The sequence below is a fragment of the Rhinopithecus roxellana genome, chromosome 11 (assembly GCF_007565055.1).
Source record: "Rhinopithecus roxellana isolate Shanxi Qingling chromosome 11, ASM756505v1, whole genome shotgun sequence".
NCBI lineage: Eukaryota > Metazoa > Chordata > Mammalia > Primates > Cercopithecidae > Rhinopithecus > Rhinopithecus roxellana.
This window is the reverse complement of record NC_044559.1, coordinates 131,890,616-131,915,441: the sequence shown is the minus strand read 5'-3', so window position 1 is coordinate 131,915,441 and position 24,826 is coordinate 131,890,616. Positions and strand designations below refer to the sequence as shown.

At 53.0% G+C, this 24,826-nt stretch overlaps 2 protein-coding genes and 1 long non-coding RNA gene across 16 annotated transcripts; 2 read left to right on the top strand and 1 right to left on the bottom strand.

Annotated features, from left to right (window-relative positions):
• The first annotated feature begins 1,442 nt into the window (after positions 1-1,442).
• ZSWIM8 (zinc finger SWIM-type containing 8) lies at positions 1,443-17,648 on the top strand. 10 transcript variants are annotated; one of them, XM_030940411.1, is made up of 26 exons: positions 1,443-1,953; positions 4,534-4,687; positions 4,945-5,039; positions 5,216-5,388; positions 5,566-5,673; positions 5,805-5,886; positions 6,021-6,141; positions 6,830-7,031; positions 7,179-7,354; positions 7,712-8,705; positions 9,437-9,547; positions 9,716-9,895; positions 9,990-10,173; positions 10,389-10,487; positions 11,383-11,507; positions 12,623-12,863; positions 12,962-13,120; positions 13,225-13,453; positions 13,629-13,918; positions 14,070-14,293; positions 14,829-15,317; positions 15,855-16,038; positions 16,138-16,314; positions 16,478-16,597; positions 16,921-17,031; positions 17,171-17,648. In XM_030940411.1, the coding sequence occupies exons 1-26, from the start codon at positions 1,746-1,748 to the stop codon at positions 17,629-17,631; spliced, it is 5,697 nt and encodes a 1,898-aa protein (XP_030796271.1). In that variant the 5' UTR covers positions 1,443-1,745; the 3' UTR covers positions 17,632-17,648. The 10 variants fall into 10 exon arrangements, with proteins under 10 accessions (XP_030796271.1, XP_010371428.1, XP_030796270.1 ...); XM_010373126.2 differs by having other exon boundaries at positions 9,437-9,568; positions 10,404-10,487; positions 15,855-16,014; positions 16,853-17,031; XM_030940410.1 differs by having other exon boundaries at positions 9,437-9,568; positions 10,404-10,487.
• On the bottom strand, positions 13,805-24,563 carry NDST2 (N-deacetylase and N-sulfotransferase 2). Of its 5 annotated transcripts, none has more exons than XM_030940416.1 (13): positions 23,220-24,563; positions 22,944-23,031; positions 22,475-22,629; positions 22,107-22,292; positions 21,718-21,846; positions 21,405-21,587; positions 20,595-20,691; positions 19,717-19,840; positions 19,398-19,572; positions 19,013-19,183; positions 18,796-18,905; positions 18,500-18,605; positions 13,805-13,937 (listed from the first exon to the last, which is right to left on the bottom strand). In XM_030940416.1, the coding sequence occupies exons 1-13, from the start codon at positions 24,222-24,224 to the stop codon at positions 13,899-13,901; spliced, it is 2,568 nt and encodes an 855-aa protein (XP_030796276.1). In that variant the 5' UTR covers positions 24,225-24,563; the 3' UTR covers positions 13,805-13,898. The 5 variants fall into 5 exon arrangements, with proteins under 5 accessions (XP_030796276.1, XP_030796275.1, XP_010371421.2 ...); XM_030940415.1 differs by lacking the exon at positions 13,805-13,937 and adding an exon at positions 17,759-18,391; XM_010373119.2 differs by lacking the exon at positions 13,805-13,937 and adding an exon at positions 17,759-18,391 and having other exon boundaries at positions 18,500-18,602.
• LOC115900348 lies at positions 18,334-21,852 on the top strand. Its single transcript, XR_004059981.1, has 2 exons — positions 18,334-18,419; positions 21,387-21,852. It is a non-coding gene; the product is annotated as an uncharacterized LOC115900348 (long non-coding RNA).
• Positions 24,564-24,826: the final 263 nt, after the last annotated feature.

Genomic DNA, 24,826 nt, shown 5'->3' with positions numbered 1-24,826 from the left:
GCACTCCAGCCTGGGCGACACAGCGAGACTCCGTCTCAAAAAAAAAAAAAAAAAATTATTAAGGTAAGAAGGGGTCTTGCCTCCCTGATCCACTGACAGTTGTCTCTTCCCACATTCTTCATACCCCCAGGTAGAGCCCTGGACAAGTGTCCAGTTCCACAGGATGAGCCTTTTAGCTATAGGAAGAAGCTCAGTGCCTACGCACTTTGGACTAGGCTTAGGAGTTTGTTTTTGTTTTTGTTTTGAGATGGAGTGTCGCTCTGTCGTCCAGGCTGGAATGCAGTGGCGCGATCTTGGATCACTGCAAGCTCCGCCTCCAGGGTTCACACCATTCTCCTGCTTCAGCCTCCCGAGTAGCTGGGACTACAGGCGCCCACCACCATGCCCAGTTAATTCTTTGTAGTTTTAGTAGAGACGGGGTTTCACGGTCTTAGCCAGGATGGTCTCAATCTCCTGACCTCGTGATCCGCCGACCTCAGCCTCCCAAAGGGCTGGGATTACAGGCGTGAGCCACCGCGCCCGGCCTTAGGAGTTCTTAACCTACGTCAATAGACTCCACTTAAGACGTCTGTGAACTTGGGGGAAAATTTGTATTTTTAACTACAACTGAAATTTAGCATTTCAGTCAGGGCTATAGAAAACAAACCACAGTAACATTATCAAAACCCATATGAAATCACGGTATTTTCATATCATGTTACAGTTGGTTATAAATATCTCAAAAAGCATTTATACTCATGACCAGCTTCAAAATTATGATAGTTACTACACTGCCTCCTAGATCTTGTCATTTAATGTGTAAATAAACGAGCATTATTACGTTACAAATTTGTTCTATTAATAGTTTAATAATTGTATTTAAACAACTGGTTTCCTTTGTAATTCTTGGTATTTTGTGCATTTGTAAACAATCTGAGAAGGGGGTCCAGAAACCTGCCTAGACTGCTAAAGGGTCCATGGCACAAAAAAAGGTTGAGTTAGTAGACCCAAAGGCCTTATGGACAAACAGTACAACCATTTCCTGAAATCAAATGGATTCTTTTCTGATGTTTCCCCAATTAGACCCTATAAAAAGGTCGGCTGGATTGCAGACTTCTGGACTACGATTCCCAGAAGGTGGTGCGGCCCTGGGGCCTATCCAGAGTTAAGACAATAACTCCATCCAATAGTTCCTGTCCTCTCCTGACAGCCTACGATTCCCAACATGCATAGCGGCTGTTTATTCCTTGGGGACTTTATGGACTCCGAGTTATTGCTGGGATCTGTAGTTGCTTCGTATAACATTAGGGGCTGGCTTCCTCTTATAGCGTCTGAGGGTGGGCTCGAGAGAAAAAAAGCAAATGCAGCAATTAAATAAACGTGTCCCCTACATCCGCCCGTACCCGATCCGGATCCCGAGCGCGCGAGGGCGGAAGTGGTGGCGGCCCGCGCGGCCGGAAGTCCGGATCAGCTGATGGGGGAGGCGGCTCCGCAGCCGCCTAGAGGCCCCAGCCGCCTAGCGCTTCGTCCCGGCCTTAAGTCTCGGAGACTGGCCAAGATCACGGCTTGCACCTCGCTGTTGGGCGAGGCCCGGTTCCGTCTCTTTCCCAGGCCTGAGATTCTCGCCCGGCACGGCCGCCCTGAGCGCCCCGGCCACCCCCAGCCCCGGCTCGCCCCTCAGGCCCCGGGCCTCCCCTCAACCCCCGGCCGGCGGCCCAGGCCCCGGATCCGCGGGGGGGGACCCGGCTCCGGGGGGTGCGGGCCCCATGGAGCTGATGTTTGCGGAATGGGAGGACGGAGAGCGCTTCTCATTCGAGGATTCGGACCGTTTTGAGGAGGATTCGCTCTGTTCCTTCATCTCCGAGGCCGAGAGCCTCTGCCAGAACTGGCGGGGATGGCGCAAACAGTCAGCGGGGCCCAATTCCCCCACTGGCGGCGGTGGCGGAGGTGGCAGTGGCGGTACCAGAATGCGAGGTGAGAGTGAGCTGGGGGGAGGAGGAGCGGCAGGCCCTGCTTGGGCCTCGCTCGGGAGCTGTCCGGGACCAGGAGCTGTCCCCGACCGAGAGCTCCCTTCAGCCAGGGGAAGAGCGGGGAGCTGTCCCCGGCCGGGAGCTGTCACCGACTGGGAGCTGTCCCAAGCTTAGAACAGACTTTAGAACTCGCTTTTCTGGCTTTCCTGGGGTGGGCTGGCTTCTCCACACCTGTGTGTGTGTGTGTGTGTGTGTGTGTGTGTGTGTGCGCGCGCGCGCGCGCGCTGTGGCAGGGAGATCCTGTGGACAGAAAGTAAATCGTTCGTCACTCCTTTGCCTCAGAGATGGGATAAAGGAGAAGAATCTTGTCTTTGACTTGGGAATACTTAACTGAGTTCAGTCTGAAGCATACCGGAAAGTAGACAGAAGAGAATGTTGGTAGGGGGCTGATTGTGAAGAAGTGACCACTTGTGGCGTGTCACCGCATTGCAAAATGCATTGGGAGCTTCTTGCTTTGGAGTGATGATCTCTGATCCCAGAAGCACCAAGAAGGGATCCCACCCAGAGGAAAGTAGAGGTGAACTGGCCTGCCAGAGATTCCATAGTTCATAGGTTTAGATCATAGGCTTTGTTTGCTTCTGGCCATGTCAAACATCTGTCAGAAGCCAAGGCTGGGACTTGCCTGCTGTGCCTTCCTCATGGCACAGTTTTTGTCCTGGTCCTCAGTGGAAGCTGGCTTTTTTCAGCAGTTGAGGAGTTTAATTTGTGTGATTCTACTCAGGCCTTTCCAAGAGTCTCGTTTTCCAAACTGGCTTGTGGAGATTTCTGGTGCTCTTTTGGGACACGAAGAAATTTACATACATCACTTCTTTTTTTTTGAGACGGAGTTTTGCTCTTGTTGCCCAGGCTGGAGTGCAATGGCACGATCTCGGCTCACCACAACTTCCGCCTCCCCAGTTCAAGCAATTCTCCTGCCTCAGCCTCCCGAGTAGCTGGGATTACAGGCATGTGCCACCATGCCCGGCTCATTTTTGTATTTTTAGTAGAGATGGGGTTTCTCCATGTTGGTCAGGCTGGTCTTGAACTCCCAACCTTAGGTGATCTGCCCGCGTCGGCCTCCCAAAGTGCTAGGATTACAGGCGTGAGCCACTGCGCCTGGCACATGTATCACTTTTTAGGAGTGGCGGAGTGGTGACATTCAGCTTCAGTTAGAGAGAGAATATGTCCTGTGTACACACACACAAACACACACAGATCATAGGCAGTTTTACCGTGGGTCTTCTGTGACCTTCCGGCTTCTTTCATGTTTGAGTATGTGGGTAGTATTGGGGCTTAGTGCTCCCACACTTTGAGGGAAGTAACTGAAGTCATGGTGATGAAGATTGTTAACATATTGGTGTCTTCCTGGTTAGGTTAAAATCTGGGAAAATGTGCCATATTACCCCAGTCCCCCCACTTCAGTCACTCACTTGCAAAATAAAGGGGTTGGCCGGGTGCGATGGCTCATGCCTGTAATCCCAGTACTTTGGGAGGCCGAGTTGGGTGAATCACTTGTGGTCAGGAGTTTGAGACCAGTTTGGCCAACATGATGAAACCCCATCTCTTCTAAACATACAAAAGATTCGCTGGGTGTGGTGGCACCCGCTTGTAATCTTAGCTACTTGGGAGTCTGAGGTGGGAGGAAAGTTGGAACCCAGGAGGCGAACGTTGTGGTGAGCCAAGATGGCACCAGTGCACGCCAGCCTGGGTGACAGAGTGAGATTTCATCTCAAAATAAATAAAAAATAAATAAATAAAGGGGTCAACTTTTTAAAAAAGGTTCTTTTTAATTCTATGATTTTCTGATCTATCTTTTAATGTGACTGGCAATTTTGTAAGATGTACAGTTTGTCCTATTATCCCTACTTTTTGATTAAAACACTGTGGAAAACCTTGAGTGGTAACTTTATCTTAGTCCAGGTGATTCCAGTTGCAGCAGCAGCTAGGTCCCCTGCGATAACTCTCTCCCCTTGTGGGTTTCCAGTGTGGGAAGTCATCATTTAGGTATGACACAAGTGGTCCGGCCTCTCGTGCTTCTTGAGATCCCGTCCAGGCTCTGGTCTATCTTTTCTCCTTAGCTGGAGGCCTACAGTCATCTAGAGTAAAAGAGATGGTAAAAAAAAAAAAAAAAAAAGCAATTGGAGGCAAGAATGCCAGAGGAGAGACATTAACAATGTAATTTGAATTTAAAATGTTCGTGGAATATGGGAAATTCAATGCTGAGCCATGTGAGCAGGGTTACTTGCTAGGGTCCTGGAACACACCTCTCTGGCCAGGTGTTTCTTAAGATATCTCTGGTATCTTCTGTTCTAGACCTTAGGTGTAGCCGGCTGTGGGCTGGGGATTGTCCAGCTCCCCTTTCCCATATGGAGCCTTAAGGGTTAGTGTATCCTGTAGGGGGATCCCTAGGACTTTCATTCAGGTCTCCTCTTTCTATCATAGTGAAGGTGAGGCCCAGGATGTGGCACTGGCATGACTGCCAAGAAACCATGGCCCTTTTCATTTCCTATTCTCTTTCCCCTGATCCCAACCATTGTGTGCAAAGATGGACTGGTGATTCCACTGGTGGAGCTGTCAGCAAAGCAGGTGGCATTTCACATCCCATTTGAAGTGGTGGAGAAAGTTTACCCACCGGTGCCTGAGCAGCTACAGCTCCGAATTGCTTTTTGGAGCTTCCCTGAGAATGAAGAGGACATTCGGTGAGGCCAAAGGACTGATGGTGGGAAGTGGGTTCCTGATACTCCATACTGTCTGCTGGGTTTCCCATAGAACAAAGGAGACATTGTATTTGGGGCAGTGGTGAGAGGAAGACAAGGGAGGGATTGCCTGGGATTCACCCCCTGCCCGCCCCCGCCCCCCCGCCCAGAGAGAGAGTGCCTAGGGCATTGTGGTCTCTGACAGGGTCTGCCAAAGGTTATTTGCTGAGTTTTGGCTGTGTCCTCTTCTTCACCCCCAGGCTGTATTCATGCCTGGCCAATGGCAGCGCAGATGAGTTTCAGCGAGGGGATCAGCTCTTCCGCATGAGGGCTGTGAAGGACCCATTGCAGATAGGTGAGTGGGCCATCATGCCATGTGGCACACCCTGCTCCTCCCATCCCCTGGCTTATGAAGTAAGAACACACTGCAAGAAGCTGGAGCATGTTGTCTGAATAACTGCAGGGCCAGGGTCAAGGACAGAGACCCAGGTCTTGACAGTACTCCCTGACCATGCCCCCATTTCTCCCCAGGGTTCCACCTGAGTGCTACAGTGGTGCCACCTCAGATGGTCCCTCCCAAAGGGGCCTACAACGTGGCTGTGATGTTTGACCGCTGCCGGGTCACTTCCTGCAGCTGTACCTGTGGGGCTGGGGCCAAATGGTGCACCCACGTCGTGGCACTCTGTCTCTTCCGCATCCACAACGTGAGGCCCTCCCAATTTATCCTGGCCCTATCCTACGCTCCATCCCCCCCTTCTCTGCTGCATGCCTGGCTACAATGTGAGCCCCCTCACCTCCCCTACTCTGCCTCTCTGTCCTCTAGCTCCAGCTCCAGCAAGCCTGTTCTCAGATTATTCCATTTTACTCTGTGTTCCCTTCAGGCTTCTGCAGTCTGCCTGCGAGCCCCAGTCTCAGAGTCCCTGTCCCGGCTACAGAGGGACCAGCTGCAGAAGTTTGCTCAGTACCTCATCAGTGAGCTCCCTCAGCAGGTGGGTGAGGTCGGCACCCCCTCCTGCAATTAGCTCCGGGCCAGGCCGCATAGCAGCCTTCCTGTTAGGCCCAGGCCTCCATGGGTTCACCTAGTCCGTGTTCTGCCTGCCTTTGTCTCTTTCTCTCTCAGATCCTCCCCACAGCTCAGCGTCTCCTGGACGAACTCCTGTCTTCCCAGTCAACAGCCATCAATACAGTGTGTGGAGCTCCGGGTGAGTGTGGTGAGAAAGATGGGCAGTAGGAAGAAAGCAAGCTTGTAGTGCAGAGCGCCACTTACTCAAGGCTTGCTGTTGTCAGGCGAATCCAGGCCCCTATCTCTAGGTGACTGACTGCTTGTTATCCTCAGACCCCACAGCAGGGCCCTCAGCATCGGACCAGAGTACTTGGTATCTAGATGAATCAACACTCACTGACAACATAAAGAAGACACTGCACAAGTTCTGTGGCCCCTCCCCTGTGGTCTTCAGGTAAATCAGATCTCTGCATACCTGTGTCTGTGGTGGAGGGGGAGCGTCCCTCAGGCTGATGACAGATCCTTTCTTCTATTCTTGCCTGTGACCCCTAACTTTTATTCCTTGAACTGGCACAGTGCCTGGCACACAGTTGTCACTAACGAATCAATGGAAGATGGTGACCTTGTACAGTCACAGAGTGGTCTGCTCTTACCTAGCAAGAGTTCTTTTTCTTCCTTTGATAGATCAGGAAATGGAGGCAGAGAAAGATTTTTTAAAGAGTTTTTGTGGCCGGGGGTGGTGGCTCATACCTGTAATCCCAGGACTTTGGGAGGCCAAGGTGGGCAGATCACCAGAGGTCTGGAGTTCAAGACCAGCCTGGCCAACATGGCGAAACTCCATATCTACTAAAAATACAAAAATTAGCCAGGCGTGGTGGTGGGTGCCTGGAATCCCAGCTACTCGGGAGGCTCAGGCAGGAGAATTGCTTGAACCCTGGAGGCGAAGGTTGCAGTGAGCTGAGATCGTGCCATTGCACTCAAGCCTGGGCTACAGAGCAAGTCTCTGTCTCAAAAAAGGAAAAACAAAAATTGTTACAGATGTCCTTTTCTCTCTGTCTTTTGTATTTTGGGGCCAGAAGCCCTTTTAGGTTTCATTCAGCCCTGTCTTACTGTCATGGTTTTCTGTTTCTCTGCTTTTATAGTGATGTGAACTCCATGTATCTGTCTTCCACGGAGCCGCCAGCCGCTGCCGAATGGGCATGTCTGCTGCGCCCTCTGAGGGGCCGTGAGCCAGAGGGCGTCTGGAACCTGCTAAGCATCGTGCGGGAGATGTTCAAGCGGAGGGACAGCAATGCTGCCCCCTTGTTGGAAATCCTCACTGACCAGTGCCTCACCTATGAGCAGGTAATCACCCAGCATTGGGGAGCCCCATGGTGGCTCATTCTCTCCCTCCCCCTGCCTCATCCTCCTTTTGCTGAAAGGGACTCTGGAAGGGCTACTCTGCCTTTCTCTGAGCTCTCAGGTGCAGCTCACAGCCTTCTTTGTCTCCAGATAACAGGTTGGTGGTATAGCGTACGTACCTCAGCCTCACACAGCAGTGCCAGTGGGCACACGGGCCGTAGCAACGGGCAGTCAGAGGTGGCAGCCCATGCCTGTGCCAGCATGTGTGACGAGATGGTCACACTGTGGAGGCTGGCCGTGCTGGACCCTGCACTCAGCCCCCAGCGGTGAGTCTCCCCTGAGGCTCACCACAGAACTGAGCCTGGGCCAGCTCAGGACAGACTGAGCCTTCATCTCCTTGTTTGCAGAGACATACCATGATTTTAGTCCTCGGGAAATGGGAGGTGCTGAGCTCTGGTGTCAGCAGTGATTTATGAGTCCTTTTTCTGAGAGGCTTTCATCCTTCCCTCCCCTAAATAACACCCATTTTCAAAATTCCCCAGTGTTTCAGTGATGCTTATGGGGCTGGGTCAAGAAGTACTTCCTGTGTCCTTTTCCCTTGCCCCTCTTTGGGGTGTACACCTACTCCATGCCCATCCTTTCCCAGTAGCCCCTCAGCAGCCTCCTGCCCCTTGTTCCCACAGGCGCCGGGAACTGTGTATGCAGCTGCGGCAGTGGCAACTGAAGGTGATTGAGAACGTCAAGCGGGGCCAACACAAGAAGACGCTGGAGCGGCTCTTCCCTGGCTTCCGGCCAGCGGTGGAGGCCTGCTACTTCAACTGGGAAGAAGCCTACCCACTTCCTGGTGTCACCTACAGCGGCACTGACAGGAAGCTGGCACTGTGCTGGGCCCGGGCCCTGCCCTCTCGGCCAGGTGCCTCCCGCTCTGGGGGCCTGGAGGAATCCCGGGACCGGCCCCGACCCCTTCCTGCTGAGCCAGCTGTGCGGCCCAAGGAGCCTGGGACCAAGCGAAAGGGCTTGGGTGAGGGGGTCCCCTCATCACAGCGGGGTCCCCGCCGCCTCTCAGCTGAAGGGGGAGATAAAGCTCTGCATAAGATGGGTCCAGGTGGGGGCAAAGCCAAGGCACTGGGTGGGGCTGGCAGTGGGAGCAAGGGCTCAGCAGGTGGTGGGAGCAAGCGACGGCTGAGCAGTGAAGACAGCTCCCTGGAGCCTGACCTGGCTGAGATGAGCCTGGATGACAGCAGCCTGGCCCTGGGCGCAGAGGCCAGCACCTTCGGGGGATTCCCTGAGAGCCCTCCACCCTGTCCTCTTCACGGTGGCTCCCGAGGCCCTTCCACTTTCCTTCCTGAGCCCCCAGATACTTATGAAGAAGATGGTGGTGTGTACTTCTCGGAAGGGCCTGAGCCTCCCACAGCTTCTGCCGGCCCCCCCGGCCTACTGCCTGGGGATGTCTGTACCCGGGACGACCTCCCTTCTACAGATGAGAGTGGCAGTGGGCTTCCCAAAACCAAAGAGGCAGCCCCTGCAGTTGGAGAGGAGGATGACGACTACCAGGCGTACTATCTGAATGCCCAGGATGGGGCTGGGGGCGAGGAAGAGAAGGCCGAGGGCGGGGCTGGGGAGGAGCACGACCTGTTTGCTGGGCTGAAGCCGCTGGAACAGGAGAGCCGCATGGAGGTGAGGGGATGGAAGGAGGGAGGGCTGGGTGCTCCTTAGCCACAGCGGGGAGGGGCCTTCTAGCTCTAGTTGGGAATGTCAGGACCATCACCAGGACTGTGAGAATCCTGTTGCAAGCGCTGAACTAGCCTCCCTGCTTTCAGTCTACTCTCTTTACTGCTTCCACATGATTTTCCTAAAATGTGATGATGTCACTCTCCTGCTTAAAACCCTTCAATGGGTTCCTGTTGCCCTTATGATAAAATGAAAGTGCTTGGCATGACCTATGAGGGTCCACTTGATCTGGTCTTTGCCTGCTTTGCCAGCCTCACTTGGCTGTTCTGTCCTTTGCACTCCAGTCAGCTGAACCACTCCTGTATCTGCCATGCTCTCTCTTGCCTCCAGGATTTTGGACAGATTGACCTTTCTGCCTGGAATGTTCTTCTCCATTAGCCAGTGTTTCTTCTTCATGTCTCAGGGATCTTAAAGATTACTTCTTCTAGCGAGTCTCTCTGATACTGTCCCTCTGCCCCAAGATATCCCACCTGCTTCCCATTGACTTTTCCCTGTAATAGCTGGCATCACGGTGGCATGTGTTTATGTATCTGGGTCTCTAACCAGAGCTCCTGTGGAGCAGCGCAGGGCCTGGCATGTAGCAAGTGTTCAAGGAATGTTGGCTGCGTGAGTGAGCATGATGTCCTGCCCCTGGAAGTTGGGACTTCAACCTCTCTGGTCCCATGTCCTCCCTCCAGGTACTGTTTGCCTGTGCTGAGGCCCTGCATGCACATGGCTACAGCAGTGAGGCCTCCCGTCTCACCGTGGAGCTTGCCCAGGATCTGCTAGCCAACCCACCCGACCTCAAGGTAGAGCCGCCCCCTGCCAAGGTGAGAGAGACCCCCATCCTTTACCTTTCCTTCCCCCACTTACCCCCAACCTGCTCCCATGCCCCACCCCAAGTGAGAGCCTCCTTCTGCCTCCACCAGGGTAAGTCAGAATCATCTGCCTGTCTCCTGTGTTTCTTCCCTTTCTAGGGCAAGAAAAACAAGGTATCCACGAGCCGTCAGACCTGGGTGGCTACCAACACCCTGAGCAAGGCAGCTTTCCTGTTGACAGTGCTAAGTGAGCGTCCAGAGCACCACAACCTGGCCTTCCGAGTTGGCATGTTTGCCTTGGAGCTGCAGAGGCCTCCAGCTTCTACCAAGGCCTTGGAGGTCAGAGGCTCCATCTCAGCCTTGTACTTCAGTCTCTTTAGAGCCTTATACCTTGATCTCTATTGACACACTGAGCTCTTTCCTGTGCCCTCAGGTGAAGCTGGCATACCAGGAGTCTGAGGTGGCTGCCTTGCTCAAGAAGATCCCTCTGGGTCCGAGCGAGATGAGTACCATGCGGTGCCGGGCAGAGGAGCTTCGGGAGGGGACGCTCTGTGACTATCGGCCTGTGTTGCCTCTCATGTTGGCCAGTTTCATCTTTGACGTTCTCTGTGCTCCAGGTATGGTGCCTGACCCTACAGTAAGTAAGTGGGGAACTGAGGTAGGGGTAGCTTTCTCTAAGAAAAACCAAGAGCCCCAAGGTTCTGAATCACCTTTAGGACCCATCAGGCAGCTTCATGGGTAGGTCTGTGATGATGAGGATTTTGGGTTCCCTTGCATTTTTTTCCCATGCATGATACTTCTGTCTGCCTGACTTACCCCAACTTTTATACAGTGGTTTCTCCCACAGGTTCCCGGCCCCCAAGTCGCAACTGGAACAGCGAGACACCTGGGGATGAGGAGCTGGGATTTGAAGCAGCAGTTGCTGCCTTGGGTGAGTCTGTCAATGTCTTGAGCACATCCATGAGCTAAGCCTGGTTCAGGTCTTAAAGGACATGAGACCTGTGCCTTGTTCTGAAGGGCTGTATGGTAATGGGAAGGTCAGGGTGACATGTGTGAGCCAACTAGTGCCTGTAAGATAGTCAGGAATTCAGGGCAAAAATGTGTGCTATATGGCCTGGTGTGGTGGCCCATGCTTGTAATCCCAGCAGTTTGGGAGGCTGAAGCAGGAGGATCGTTTGAGCTCAAGAGTTCAAGACCAGCCTGGGCAACCTAGCAAGACCTCATCTCTACTAAAAAAAAAAAAAAAATTAGCCAGGTGTGGTGGCACATGCCTTGTGCTGCCAGCTACTCCAGAGTCTGAAGTGGGAGAATTGCTTCAGCCTGGAGATTGAGGCTGCAGTGAACCGTGATTACACCACTGCCCTCCAGCCTGGGCAACAGAGTGAAACCTTGTCTCAAAAAAAGAAAAAAAAAAATGTGTGCTATGGGTGTTGGATATTGTAAGGGCAGCAAAACAGAAATCTAGGGAAAGGCCTAAGGGAAGTGGTAGAATATGGAATGTGGGTTAAAAAATCAGTAGGTCCTAGACCAGCGAACACCATGAGGAAACACACAATGCAATTAAGTTTTCATGAGAATGAGGAGCCCAGCTTCCCTAAAGTGGTAAGTACATGCTGGGTAAGCAAATTGGACCTGGTTATGAAGGTTTTGAAAAGCATACCAGAGCTTAGGTTGGATGTAATAGTCAATGAGGACTTCTATAGGTGACATGGACCAAAGGAACCCCTTACTTCATATGCTGATGGCTTGGGAACCCTGGCCTCTTGCCTTTGCTGCCTTGGGAATTATGACTACTCTCAATCCCCATAAGGTCCTCTTTCTCACAGGCATGAAGACAACAGTGAGCGAGGCAGAACATCCCCTCTTATGTGAAGGTACACGTCGGGAGAAGGGTGACCTGGCATTAGCACTAATGATCACTTACAAGGACGACCAGGCCAAGCTTAAGAAGGTAAGAGACTGGGGCCGGGTGTGGTGGCTCATGCCTGTAATCCCAGCACTTTGGGAGGCCGAGGTGGGCGGATGGCTTGAGCCCAGGAGTTTGATACAAGCCTGGGCAACATGGCAAAATCCCATCTCTACCAAAAAATACAAAAAATTAGCAGCTGGGCGTGGTGACACATGCCTGTAGTCCCAGCTACTTGGGAGGCTGAGGTGGGAGGATTGCTTGAACCCAGTAGGCAGAGGTGCAATGAGCCGGGTTTGCGCCACTGCACTCCAACCTGGGTGACAGAGCGAGACCCTGTCTCAAAAAAAAAAAAAAAGTAAGGGACTGAGGTACTGGGGCCTTTGACAGGCAGAGAAAGAGAGCACATTTTACTACCTTTCTCAGGGAGTTTCCAGTACAATGAGAAAAGTGCTATTTTAGGCTGGGTGCAGTGCCTCATGCCTGTAATCTCAGCACTTTGGGAAGCAGAGGCGGGAGGATCGTTTGAGACCAACCTGGCCAACATAGTGAGACCCTGTCTCTACAAAAAATTAGAAAATTAGCCGGGCATGGTGGCGCGCGCCTGTAGTCCCAGTTACTCGGGAGGCTGAGGTGGGAGAATTGCTTGAGCCCGGAGTTTGAGGCTACAGTGAGCTATAATCATACCACTGCACTCCAGCCTGGGCAACAGAGCGAGACCCTGTCTCTTAAAAAAAAAAAAAGAAGAAGAGGAAAAAAAGAAAAGTGCTCTTCTGCCCATAGGAGGTAAGTAGGGAATCTTGGGGACATCTCATAAAGAATAAGAGAAGACCAATGGTTCTTATAGGAGTGCTAGGGCCGGGGGTGGAAGAAGAGAAGCAGAGGGCATAAAGTCATTCATTCGCTTATTTCAGTATTTATTGACTATCAGTATATTCTGCCTTGTGGGTGTTAATGGAGGATACCAAGATATGTTGGGGTTGAATAAGTTACAAACAAAAGACATATAAGCCAGGAGGTCATCCTGTGGTTGTAACTGGGGAAGGCTCCCTGAGGATGTAGCAGTTGGCCATTTCAAGGAGACAGGAAGGTAACAGAAGTCAGGAGCTAAAGGGCATCCTGTCACTGCTTCTCTGGAGGTCACTGCTTCTGTCTTCCAGATCTTAGACAAACTCTTGGACCGAGAGAGCCAGACACATAAGCCACAGACGCTGAGTTCTTTCTACTCATCTAGCCGCCCAACCACAGCCAGCCAGAGGTCTCCTTCAAAGCACGGGGGCCCATCTGCCCCAGGGGCCCTGCAACCACTGACCTCAGGCTCTGCAGGGCCTGCTCAACCAGGGAGTGTGGCAGGGGCTGGGCCAGGCCCCACTGAGGGCTTCACAGAGAAGAATGTGCCTGGTGAGGTGGGGGCACTGGGCAGGGGGGATGAATGGTGTGGAGCTATGTTGAGGTCCCCTTTCCTGGGCTCATCCCAGCGTCCTGTTTTCCTCACCTAGAGAGTTCCCCACATTCCCCCTGTGAGGGTCTTCCATCTGAGGCAGCTTTGATCCCCAGGCCAGAAGGGAAAGTTCCTAGCCGCTTGGCACTTGGCAGTCGTGGAGGCTATAATGGACGGGGATGGGGGTCTCCAGGACGGCCTAAGAAGAAGCACACAGGTAGGACAGCCTGTGGGCTAGCATAGAGGGAAGGATAATCCTGAAGGTTGGAGTCTAACATCTGGGACTCCTGACTTCTGAGACTGACTTCTTTTGGGGGTTAGGCATGGCCAGCATTGACAGCAGTGCCCCTGAAACAACATCGGATAGCTCCCCAACCTTAAGCCGGAGACCACTTCGAGGGGGCTGGGCCCCCACCTCCTGGGGTCGAGGTCAGGACAGTGACAGCATTAGCAGCTCTTCTTCGGACTCCCTGGGCTCCTCATCCTCCAGTGGAAGTCGCCGGGCCAGTGCCAGTGGAGGAGCCCGGGCAAAGACCGTTGAAGTTGGCAGGTCAGTGGGAAGAACTCCCCATCTTCCCTGATCTGGCCCACCCTCAGAGCCATATCCCTAGTGCAATCCAACCATTGTCTCCCAGCATCCTCACTTTCCCTGGTCCTTCCCAACCTACCTGGATACCCATTTCAAAGAAACCCCAACCCCCGTCCCTACCCCATTGCCCCTTCAGGTACAAGGGCCGCCGCCCCGAGAGTCATGCCCCCCATGTACCCAATCAGCCATCAGAGGCAGCTGCACACTTCTACTTCGAGCTGGCGAAGACAGTGCTGATCAAGGCAGGGGGCAACAGCAGCACTTCCATTTTCACACATCCATCTTCCTCAGGGGGCCACCAGGGTCCTCACCGCAACCTGCACCTTTGCGCCTTCGAGATTGGGCTTTATGCCCTTGGCCTGCACAACTTTGTTTCTCCCAACTGGCTCTCACGTACTTATTCTTCTCACGTTTCCTGGATTACAGGTAAATCATTTGACCTGACCTGGGTATGGGAGGGGGATTAATTGGTGGGGATAAGAGCCTTATCTTTGTGGGGGATTACTGATCTGATTATTCTCACACCTCAGTGGTGCTCACACTAACCCAACTCTGCCCTTCTCTCCTTTCCTTTAAGGCCAGGCCATGGAGATAGGCAGCGCAGCCCTGACTATACTGGTAGAATGCTGGGATGGGCACCTGACACCTCCTGAGGTTGCATCCCTGGCTGACAGGGCATCACGGGCAAGAGACTCCAATATGGTGAGGGCAGCAGCAGAGCTGGCCCTGAGCTGCCTGCCTCATGCCCATGCATTGAACCCTAATGAGATCCAGCGGGCCCTGGTGCAGTGCAAGGAACAGGTATTTCTATGGGCAATCTGGGAACCTCTTCTGGGGTATCTGGGCAGGGAGGTTGGGCATGGGAAAGCTAAGGGCCCAGCTCTTGATTCCCATATCCTGGAGTTTACAGATGACTGTTGGTCCTCTCATGGCGACATTTTACCTATTAATGTGCTTTTGCACCCATCTTTACAACTCAAAGGTTAGGTTTATTTCTATTTTACAGATAAGGAAATGGAGGCCTACAGTTTAGGGACCAAGATGATCACTCAGGATAGAAAACTTAGGGAAGGGCTCATACATATAAGACTTGAATGGGAGGGGGCTGTTAAATTAGTTTGGAAGTGAGACTATAACCTGGGTCTTGACTTACTTTGGTCAGTATTTATTCAGTGTGTGAAGCACTCACTGCTCTAACGGACTCTAAGCATTGACACTGACCTCTGATGCCTCCCTGGGAATGAGACAGCTCTGAGGGAGACCTTGGAATCTCATCTAACATCATCCATGTGGTAAAGGCCTTTCCCCCTTAACACTCTGTTCCCCTCTCTTCCAGGACAACCTGATGTTGGAGAAGGCCTGCATGGCAGTGGAAGAGGCAGCTAAGGGTGGGGGCGTGTACCCTGAAGTGTTGTTTGAGGTTGCTCACCAGTGGTTCTGGCTATATGAGCAAACTGCAGGTGGCTCATCCACAGCCCGTGAAGGGGCTACAAGCTGTAGTGCCAGTGGGATCAGGGCAGCTGGGGAGGCTGGGCGGGGTATGCCTGAGGGTAGAGGGGGCCCAGGGACCGAGCCGGTTACAGTGGCGGCGGCAGCAGTGACAGCAGCAGCCACAGTGGTGCCCGTCATCTCGGTGGGGTCTAGTTTGTACCCGGGTCCAGGACTGGGGCATGGCCACTCCCCTGGCCTGCACCCCTACACTGCTCTACAGCCCCACTTGCCCTGTAGCCCTCAGTACCTCACTCACCCAGCTCACCCCGCCCACCCCATGCCTCACATGCCCCGGCCTGCCGTCTTCCCTGTGCCCAGCTCTGCATACCCACAGGTGAGACCAATGTTCTGCTGGGGGGTGAGACGTGGGAAAATATTGGAAATTCATAGGGGGTTGGAGTGGGGTACTCTGGGAGTATAATTGGGCTGTCCAAAAGTCCTGGTGAGGTGGTGGGAGTCTGGGGGACGCAGCCCAGCTAAAATAAGAAATGACGTTCGGGTATGGTGGCTCACGCCTGTAATCCCAGCACTTTGGGAGGCCGATGTGGGTGGATCACTTGAGGTCAGAAGTTCGAGACCAGTCTGGCCAACATGCGGAAACCCCATCTTTACTAAAAATTAGCTGGGTGCACGCCTATAATCCCAGCTTCTTGGGAGGCTGAGATGGGAATCCCTTGAACCTGGGAGGCAGAGGTTGCAGTGAGCTGATACCGTGTCCCTGCTCTCCAGCCTGGAGAACAGAGCAAGACTGTCTCAAAAAAAAAAAAAAAAAAAAAAAAACTGTCAGGATAGCAGCTTGTGGGGGTGAAGCAAGAGAGCAACATCCTAATCGAACTTGGCATCTGCCCTCTGTTCTTCTCCCTGCCCCTAGGGTGTGCATCCTGCATTCCTGGGGGCTCAGTACCCTTATTCAGTGACTCCTCCCTCACTTGCTGCCACTGCTGTGTCTTTCCCCGTCCCTTCCATGGCACCCATCACAGTACATCCCTACCACACAGAGCCAGGGCTTCCACTGCCCACCAGTGTGGCCTGTGAGTTGTGGGGCCAGGGAACAGGTGAATGGAGGGGAGGCACACTGGGCAGGGGAGGTGGGGAGGGAATCTTCTCTGCCTCTCTTCGGGCTGAGTTCCTGACATGGCTCTCATCCCACTTAGTGAGCAGTGTCCATCCAGCATCCACATTTCCAGCCATCCAGGGTGCCTCACTGCCTGCCCTGACCACACAGCCCAGCCCTCTGGTGAGCGGAGGTTTTCCACCACCCGAGGAGGAGACGCACAGCCAGCCAGTCAGTCCCCACAGCCTGCACCACCTGCATGCTGCCTACCGTGTCGGTGAGAGGACATCCCTTTCTGTGCTCCTACCTGCAGTTGTGCCAGTGGCTCCTCAGAGGACCCTTCCTCTAGCTCTTCATTTGTTTACTGTGGGGTCAGGTGGCAGGTTGGGGTAAAGTGTGAAGAGGATACACCCTACCACGTACCCACTCTTATCTCCCAGGAATGCTGGCACTGGAGATGCTGGGTCGCCGGGCACACAACGATCACCCCAACAACTTCTCCCGCTCCCCCCCCTACACTGATGATGTCAAATGGTTGCTGGGGCTGGCAGCAAAGCTGGGTAACACCTCCCCTCCCTAGGACCATTTCCCCCCCCACCTGCTCTCCCCACCTTCCTTATCCCAGACCTCCTTCCTAGCTCTTGCTCAGAGTTGAGGCCTTGGTCGGGTATGTGTGCGTGCGCGGGGGGCGGAGGGTTACCTCAGCTCCTGGGGTGGAGGGAGGCTCTCTGCCAGGCCAGAGCTGAGATATGTAAGTTGGGTCCCTAGGGCAGAGGTGGCCACCCCCGTCTCATGCCCCTCCCCCTGCCCCCCAGGAGTGAACTACGTGCACCAGTTCTGTGTGGGGGCAGCCAAGGGGGTGCTGAGCCCGTTTGTGCTGCAGGAGATCGTCATGGAGACGCTGCAGCGGCTGAGTCCCGCTCATGCCCACAACCACCTGCGTGCCCCGGCCTTCCACCAACTGGTGCAGCGCTGCCAGCAGGCATACATGCAGGTGACAAGCTAGAATTATGGAGCAGGGTGGAGCACTTGGACCTCCTCCCAGGAGGGGTGGTCTTGGACCAGAGGGAAGGGAGGCAGGGCCTGGTTCTGTGCTTTGTACTAAGGCTCATCCTGCACACATCCTCCTCCAGTACATCCACCACCGCTTGATTCACCTGACTCCTGCGGACTACGACGACTTTGTGAATGCGATCCGGAGCGCCCGCAGCGCCTTCTGCCTGACGCCCATGGGCATGATGCAGTTCAACGACATCCTACAGAACCTCAAGCGCAGCAAACAGACCAAGGAGCTGTGGCAGCGGGTCTCACTCGAGATGGCCACCTTCTCCCCCTGAGTCTTTCACCCGTAGGGTCCTATACAGGGACCCAGGCCTGTGGTTATGGGGGCCCCTCACACAGGGGGAGTGAAGCTTGGCTGGACAGATCATCCTCACTCAGTTCCCTCGTAGCCCAGACTGACAGCTGCTCTTGGGCTGTAGCCTGGGGCCAAGATGTCTCAGACCCTAGAAGCCTAGGGCTGGGGGAGACAGCCCTGTCTGGGAGGGGGCGTTGGGTGGCCTCTGGTATTTATTTGGCATTTATAAATATATAAACTCCTTTTTTACTCTAGTCGACCTGGGCCTTTCCCTTCTTTCCAAACTCCATGTGCAGATGAACCTTGAACTGGGGGGAAAACTGATGCTTTAGTCTAAGTTTTTCCCACTCCAGGGAGGCAGACAAAACAGAAAAATAAGGATGTTTATTAAGGACATTTCTAGCCCACAGCTAGGGCTCATACTCAGCTCTATGAGCCACTGTCCGACCTCATCCCCATTCAATGTGAATGACATTAGGGAGGCCGGGCCACAGGTAGATCCCACTGCCTGACTAAAGGGGCCATAGCAAGGGGTCCCTCCCATAGCCAGGTATAGATAGATACACTGCTGTGGATGAAAAGGGAAATCTCATTGGACTAATACATTCCCCTACACCCTGCCTGAACCCTCTCATTCCTCCCCACCTCCCAAGATGATGGGTCAAAGGTACCTAGTACCATGATGTGGGGTACCAAAGGAAGTCCCTTTATTTGCCCCAGAACTATGGGAAAAGGATACTCTTCCCTTCTCAGGGGGCTACTGAGGTAGAGGGGGAGGGGCCAGGCCACTCTAATCCCCCTTGTGGTCCCTGCTCTGGGCTTGCCCCTTAGGGAAGCAGAGGGCATTTTGCTGGTACGGGAGGCTGGGACATCAGCCCAGACTGGAATGCTGCAGTTCTTCCCGAAGCCATGAGGGCACTGGCTGGCCAAGCCGGCTCAGCAGCTTCGACAACTCCAAATTATGGTTCCGGAAAAAATCCGTAAGGAAAAGACGGGACTGACAGGAGAAAATGGAAGCAGAAATGGTAAGAAGTGGGACACTAGTGGGACACAGAATCAGATCCTGGAAGTGGAGAGGGATTCCCCAGCCCCTGGCTTTACTTACCTCAGTGTCCATATCTGGATACCTCCGGCCTTTGCTCCGGCCTAGGCAGCGAGTCTTACCACCTTCAAGTCCCTGGCACCAAAATCCCTTATCGTCATCAAACCTGCTGAACAGGAAGAGGCCATGAGGCGGCAGGGAAAAGAGAAACTCAAGTTCCATAAATGCACAATGCCCCTCTCTGCCCACGGGGACATGTCTCTCCTTGTGAGACAGTAAATCCATGTCTCTAACAGACATGGTCAACCTGCTTCCCCATTTCCCATAGAGTACTCCTCCCCTGGGTCATGCTCTCCCACCTGAGGGTCCGTGTGTAGTTCAGAAAGGGTGTGATACCCAGGAACTTCTGGATGCTCTCCATTGATGCTGCTGGGTTGGTACGCAGCTCTTGCCCATCCACAATCAGCAACTAAAGGGACAGGGATGTGGTTCCCTCTATATTCCTAAGAAGCCTCTGGGCTGAAGGGAAGAAGAGGGGAAGGGGAAGCCCACTGATGGCTCTTGCGGGGATTATACCTGTCCAGAGGGGTAGTAAGTCAGCCAGCGCTGTAGATGGGTAGAATAGTAGCCAGGGACAAGACAGCGGTTCTGCAGGGAGCGTAGTGCCAGAGGGGCCTGGGAGGAGGCTGAAATCACCTGATAGAAGGTATAGTTCAGAGCAACTGGGTCTCCATGGGCTCGCTGATGCTGAAGGAAAAAGAGAAGGAAGGTGAAGGACTAGTGATTTGACAGTATTATTCTGCCCTTACGCTTGGTCTGGTGACAGCACAGCATGGGTACCCATCCCCAAGGCACTAGTAAGTTTCTCTACCCTCACACTCCTTCCTCCCTCTCTAGCAGTCACTGCCCCCTACCCCCTACCCCCAACCTTTAGCCTGTGTGTCCCTAGCTTCAGGCAGACCTGGTACCAGGAGTAAGCCCTGTCAGCAGGGTTGGTGAGCACTGTGATGATCTTGGCTTGTGGCAGGAGGGCAGCCCCCCGCCGTGGTACAACCTCTGAGTCAAAGTAGGTGGCACTTTTTTCAAATAGGAAATCAGTGCTGGCATTGGAAGGAACAGGGAAGAAATCCATGTACCTAGGAAGTAGCACAGAAGAGAGAGAAGCAGAAAAATATGCAGAGTGAAGTGGCCAGAAGTCTGTGCTGAGGGAAGCTGGAATGGGGTATTTTGGGGGAAGGGAGTGTTCCTCTGAGAAACATTCAAATGGGACCTAGTCTCACCAGTCAATACCCTTGTGGTAATTAGGGCCGTTGAAGAACTGAATCTCCTCAAATGTGCTGGGGCTAGGGAAGCTGCTAGTTACAGCTGGGTGCAGGCTCAGGAAGAAGTGAATAGCTGTAGTCCCTAAATGGGAGAGAAAGAACAGGCCATTGTGGGAGGGAAAACCGCTCAACAGCATAAGCTTGAAGGAAGTGAAAAAATATCCACTCTAGGTAGGAAAATCCCCCATGGCCAAACTACAATGATAGGAGGCAAGTCTGAGAGAGGCCCAGGGAAGGGCTAAAACAGTGGTTCTCTGCTTTAACTGTGCACCAGAATGACTTGTGGATCTTGTGAAAACACTACAGATGATTCTGATATACAACGAGGGTTAGGAATCACTGCCTCAAGAGACTGGATCAGTGAGGGGTGGGTATAAAAGGAGTTCCTTTTTTTCTCTCTTAAAAATTCAAATTAAGGCCAGGCACGGTGGCTCATGCCTGTAATCCCAGCACTTTGGGAGGCTGAGGCAGGCGGATCACTTGAGGTCAGGAGTTCGAGACCAGCCTGGCCAACATGGTGAAACCCCGTCTCTACTAAAAATACAAAAATTAGCCAGGCATGGTGGCACCTGCCTGTAATCCCAGCTACTGGGTAGGCTGAGGCAGGAGAATTGCCTGAACTCGGGAGGTGGGGCTGCAGTGAGCTGAGATCGTGCCACTGCACTCTAGCCTGGGCGAAGAAGTGAGACTCTATCTCAAAAAAAAAAAAAGAAAAAAAAAATTAAAATTAAAAACACTTTTCATTCCTGTGATTACCTGGAGAGAGGAAAGTTCCTTGACAAAAGGATCCTTTGGGTTTAAGGCAGGGCAAGAGAAGTTAGCTAAGGATACTTCACCTGTTTTCTGGGGTCCCACAATGAGGAACTTCGGGAGACGATCACAGGTTTTCTCCTTGGACCAGATATCTTTGTGCCTCTTGTCATCACAGGGATTCTGAAGCCAGGGCCAATAATCAGATAAGGCCTAGTCTTTTTTTTTTTTTTTTGAGACGGAGTTTTGCTCTTGTTGCCCAGGCTGGAGTGCAATGGCATGATCTTGGCTCACTGCAACCTCCGCCTCCTGGGTTCAAGCAATTCTCCTGCTAGCTGGGATTACAGGCATGTGCCACCACGTCCGGCTAATTTTGTTTTTAGTAAAGACGGGGTTTCTCCAAGTTGGTCAGGCTGGTCTCAAACTCCTGACCTCAGGTAATCTGCCTGCCTCAGCCTCCCAAAGTGCTGGGATTATAGGCGTGAGCCACCGCACCCGGCCTGGCCTAGTCTTTTCTTAAACCCCCATCCCAGCTGGGCGCAGTGGCTCACATATGTAATCCCAGCACTTTGGGAGGCTGAGGTGGGCAGATCACCTGCAGTCAGGAGTTCAAGACCAGCCTGGCCAACATGGTGAAACCCCATCTCTACTAAAAATACAAAAATCAGCCGGGCGTGGTGGTGGGTGCGTATATTCCCAGCTACTGGGGAGGCTGAGGCAGGAGAATCGCTTGAACCCGGGAGGTGGAGGTTGCAATAAGCAGAGATTGTGCCATTGTACTCTAGCCTGGGTGACAGAGCAAGACTCTGTCTCAAAAAAAAACCCAAAAAATCCAACAACAAAAAAAAACACCCCACCCCTATCATGTCTCTCATCAGACTGAACTCCACCTTTACCTGCCAAAGGGGGCTTCGCTCCTGAGGGAAAAGTTCAAAGTACTTCTGTGCAAGCGGGACAGGAGGAAGGGTCTGTAGGCGCAGCCGTGTCCAGCACTGGAGGAAGCGCACCAAGCTCTCAAAGGTGTACAGGCCCAGCCGGTCATTTCCATAATTGGACAGATGGGTCATAAAGATGCTAATCTGTAAGGGGGTACCTGCATTTCAGATTTGGAGAGCCTACCCACCTCTGAATTAGCCTTGGTGAGTAAAGGTCCCAGCCTGCAAACACCTTGACTCTACAATCTTCTGGCCCTTCCTCTCAGCACCTTACCGGATTAAGCAGCACTGTCAGAAAGAGCTCTCCACCTCGGATGCTCCGGTCTAGTTCACGAGAGCCTCCAGGATACTCATTATAGAAGATTGTGTGAGTGAAGAGGCCACATGTCTGCCGAGGCAGCACCTGGAGGGAAAAGAAAAAACAGATAAGATTTGAAAGACAGAATGAGAAGTAGATGGAGGACACTGGGATTTATAGAAGACTCAGTTTGAAGTTACAGCAATAAAGCTCTTACTGAGGGTGTTAAGATTTTTTCACCTTTCTACCCCTGATTATGTACCCCCATACTTGGACTGGCAGTTGATAGAGAACATAGGTCAATGCATGTTGAAAGCTGTCTAAATGTGAGAGTTTGATTCAAGCTTGTATTGGGAGTCCCTCACCATAATGCCATTGTGAATGAAGCCACGACGGTAGCGGGCAGGGCGGAGATGGGGATACTCCTCAGTGCTGGTCACCTGGATGCCCCACACGGATTTCCAGGCCTCATAGAGCTGCGTGTGGATGGGGTACACGCCCGAGTGGTGGGGGGCCACAGCATACCCCAGATCCGTGGGAATCCCATGCTCCTGGGAATGGCATAGACTCTCACTAGGACCTGGTGAGGTTTGGGGAGTAGAGGGTAAAGAGGGTGGGGAAGCCTCCAAATAAAGAAAAATGCAAAGGATAGGAAAAGGGTAGCCCATTAGGGAATGGTAGAAAAGGAAGCATGGCTGGGAGAAAGTATGGGGAAGAGATCCAAGGGTCTCACCAGAGCAAACTGTTTGTTGAGCCTCATCTGGTCAGCCAGCACGGAGCGATTGTGGAACAGGTGTGGCTGCATGTGACTCCACATGTGGGGGAACCACCAGAACTCTTTGCGGTGCTTCAGCAGCATGTCGTCCCCTGCATCCTCCTCCTCTGTCCCTATGACCACACGCTGACCACTGACCACAGCCAGTCAGCCCCTGTTCCCTTCTTTGTTTTGTATTAACACTGACCACCTTCCATCCCTGGGACAACCCTACTGATCCTTGCCTAAGTAAGACTTTCTATTTGCCCCATTGCCAACTTGCCCTCCAGCCACCCGTGCGAACCTAAATTCATGCCCACCACTAGCTCCTCACAGCAGTCTCACCCCAAACCTTGACCCTTTTCTCCAACTTGTCTGCCCAGGGAGGTGGACAGTGAAGGGACAGGTCAAGCTATGATATGCCAAAGGAGTAGGGGAATAAGCTCACCAGTATGATAGAACTTGCCCGAGAAGCCCAAGTTGAAGGTGAAGTTGGGGACTAAGGTCCTGAGTTTGTTCTGGGTGGTCAACAGAGCCTGGGAAGAATAACAGGAATGTGAGAAATCAGGAGCGCAGGCTGAACAGGAAATACATGAGAAGTAGCATTCTTCCTGCCTGGAAAAGCAGGGAGTGTACCTATGACAAGCTCAGAATCAAAGAAGGGAGTATGACAGGCCAGAGTGTGAATAGCTTCTAAGAAAAAAATTTAAGTAACAAGACTGACCTCAACATCAGCCACCTTCATGCGGGTCCCTTCCTTGCCCACAAAGATGTCATCGATGTCTACCAAGATGTAGCGGTCGAGGTCCAGGCAGAGGCGCTTGCCAGTGAGGTATGCAACAGCATCAACGAAGATAAGTTTGTGGAGCCAGAAGGAAAGGCCGTGACCAAAGAGCACCCGCTGGATGCCATCATGAAGCCCCAGGTCCTGTACCACAGTGGGAAGCCGGGCCCGACGAAGAACTGGTCCTGGCACCAGGGGCTCAGCTGGCCGAAGGCTGGCAAGAAGCACTGGTTCATATGTACTATGATTGGATTGGAAGATGGTCCAGTCATCACCAGGCAGTGGCCCTGGTTCTAGGCGGCTGGGGCGTGTGAGATGCAGTAGCGGGGCAGAAGGATTCACTTGATAGTCCCGGAGCCCCAAGTTTGAGTGTAAAAAAAGGGGAAAGCCCTTGAGCTGGGCACTCAGTAGGCTGTGCTCGTGGGCTCGGAAAAAGCCAATGATGCCCACACCATACTCCACACAGTACCGGTCTAGCAGTTCTCGACTCCAGGCATCCAGGTTGACATACTTGAGCAGGTTCTCATAGATGACCAAGACATAGCGGCCATGGGTATTATCAGTCAATGTGGGCATGTCCCCTCGGCCAGGTGCCAACTCAGTGCTATAACGAAAACGACTAGATTCCAGGATGGCCACAATTTCCTGCCCCAGCTGTGAGTATGCACTCTCCACAAACACGAGGACCACAGGTTCAGTTCGAACTGTCTCTGGAGGCCTGGGGGGCCGAGGTGGAACTGGAGGCCGTGCAGGGCCAGGACCAGCTGCCCCACTGCTACTGCAGTCTCCCAAGGGCAGGGGCAGGGGTTCCTTGGCCTTAGGGCTGGTGGACACATAGTAAGCCAGGAAGCCCATGGAGCCCAGGCTGAAAGCGATCAGCAGCAGTATGAGGCGGTGCAGTTCCAGCTGCCGAGCTGGGCGTACCACCTTCCACAACTGGAGCATGGCGGGGGGAGGAAGGGAGGGAGGAATGGGGACCACCTCAGGGGATGGGAGGTAGGAGTTCTATAGGCTAGGACTCTCTTGGAAGGGTAGAAGGATAGGAAAATACGGGACAGGGATTCCCTCAGGGGGAGTTTCCTTAAGAGGTGGAGATGAGTCCCCTTAGTATAGGGTAGGGGAGGCAGAAGGGGAAGCAGGGGGCAACTATACAGAGTCCACTAGTCTCAGGTCACCATGGCCCCCTGGCCCATGGCTTCAGGCTGCAAATCTTGCCAGGCTCTCCCCTTGGCCCTGGCTGAGTGCCTCACATCAAAGGTCAGCAAAGTTCAATCTCTGCCTCCCTACCTGTAAGACAGAGAAATCAGTGGGTTATTCCTCCTTCTGAAACTGTGTCATTAATCCATTTTCCTCCCCATCCCATCTCTCTTGCCTCCTGCTTATTGGATAATCTGTTCTCAAAAAAAAAAAAAGAAAAAAAAAGGCTCCTATAGGAGAACCTACAAGCTGAGTCCTATACCTTGGCTTCACAGCTTATTCCCTTTCCCTTTCTTAGAATACCCAAATGAATGTCCAAATTCTTTGCTCTAAGCAAAGCTCAGAGATGG

Excerpts from the sequence above, each read along its gene's own strand:
- ZSWIM8 (XM_030940409.1), top strand. The coding sequence starts at position 1,746 with ATGGAGCTGATGTTTGCGGAATGGGAGGACGGAGAGCGCTTCTCATTC. Across the intron at positions 5,887-6,020 it reads TACAGTGTGTGGAGCTCCGG|ACCCCACAGCAGGGCCCTCA; the intron begins GTGAGTGTGGTG and ends TGTTATCCTCAG. Across the intron at positions 7,355-7,711 it reads CCTGCACTCAGCCCCCAGCG|GCGCCGGGAACTGTGTATGC; the intron begins GTGAGTCTCCCC and ends TTGTTCCCACAG.
- NDST2 (XM_030940415.1), bottom strand. The coding sequence starts at position 24,224 with ATGCTCCAGTTGTGGAAGGTGGTACGCCCAGCTCGGCAGCTGGAACTG. Across the intron at positions 21,588-21,717 it reads TGACAGTGCTGCTTAATCCG|ATTAGCATCTTTATGACCCA; the intron begins GTAAGGTGCTGA and ends ACCCCCTTACAG. Across the intron at positions 18,606-18,795 it reads AACTACACACGGACCCTCAG|CAGGTTTGATGACGATAAGG; the intron begins GTGGGAGAGCAT and ends CTTCCTGTTCAG.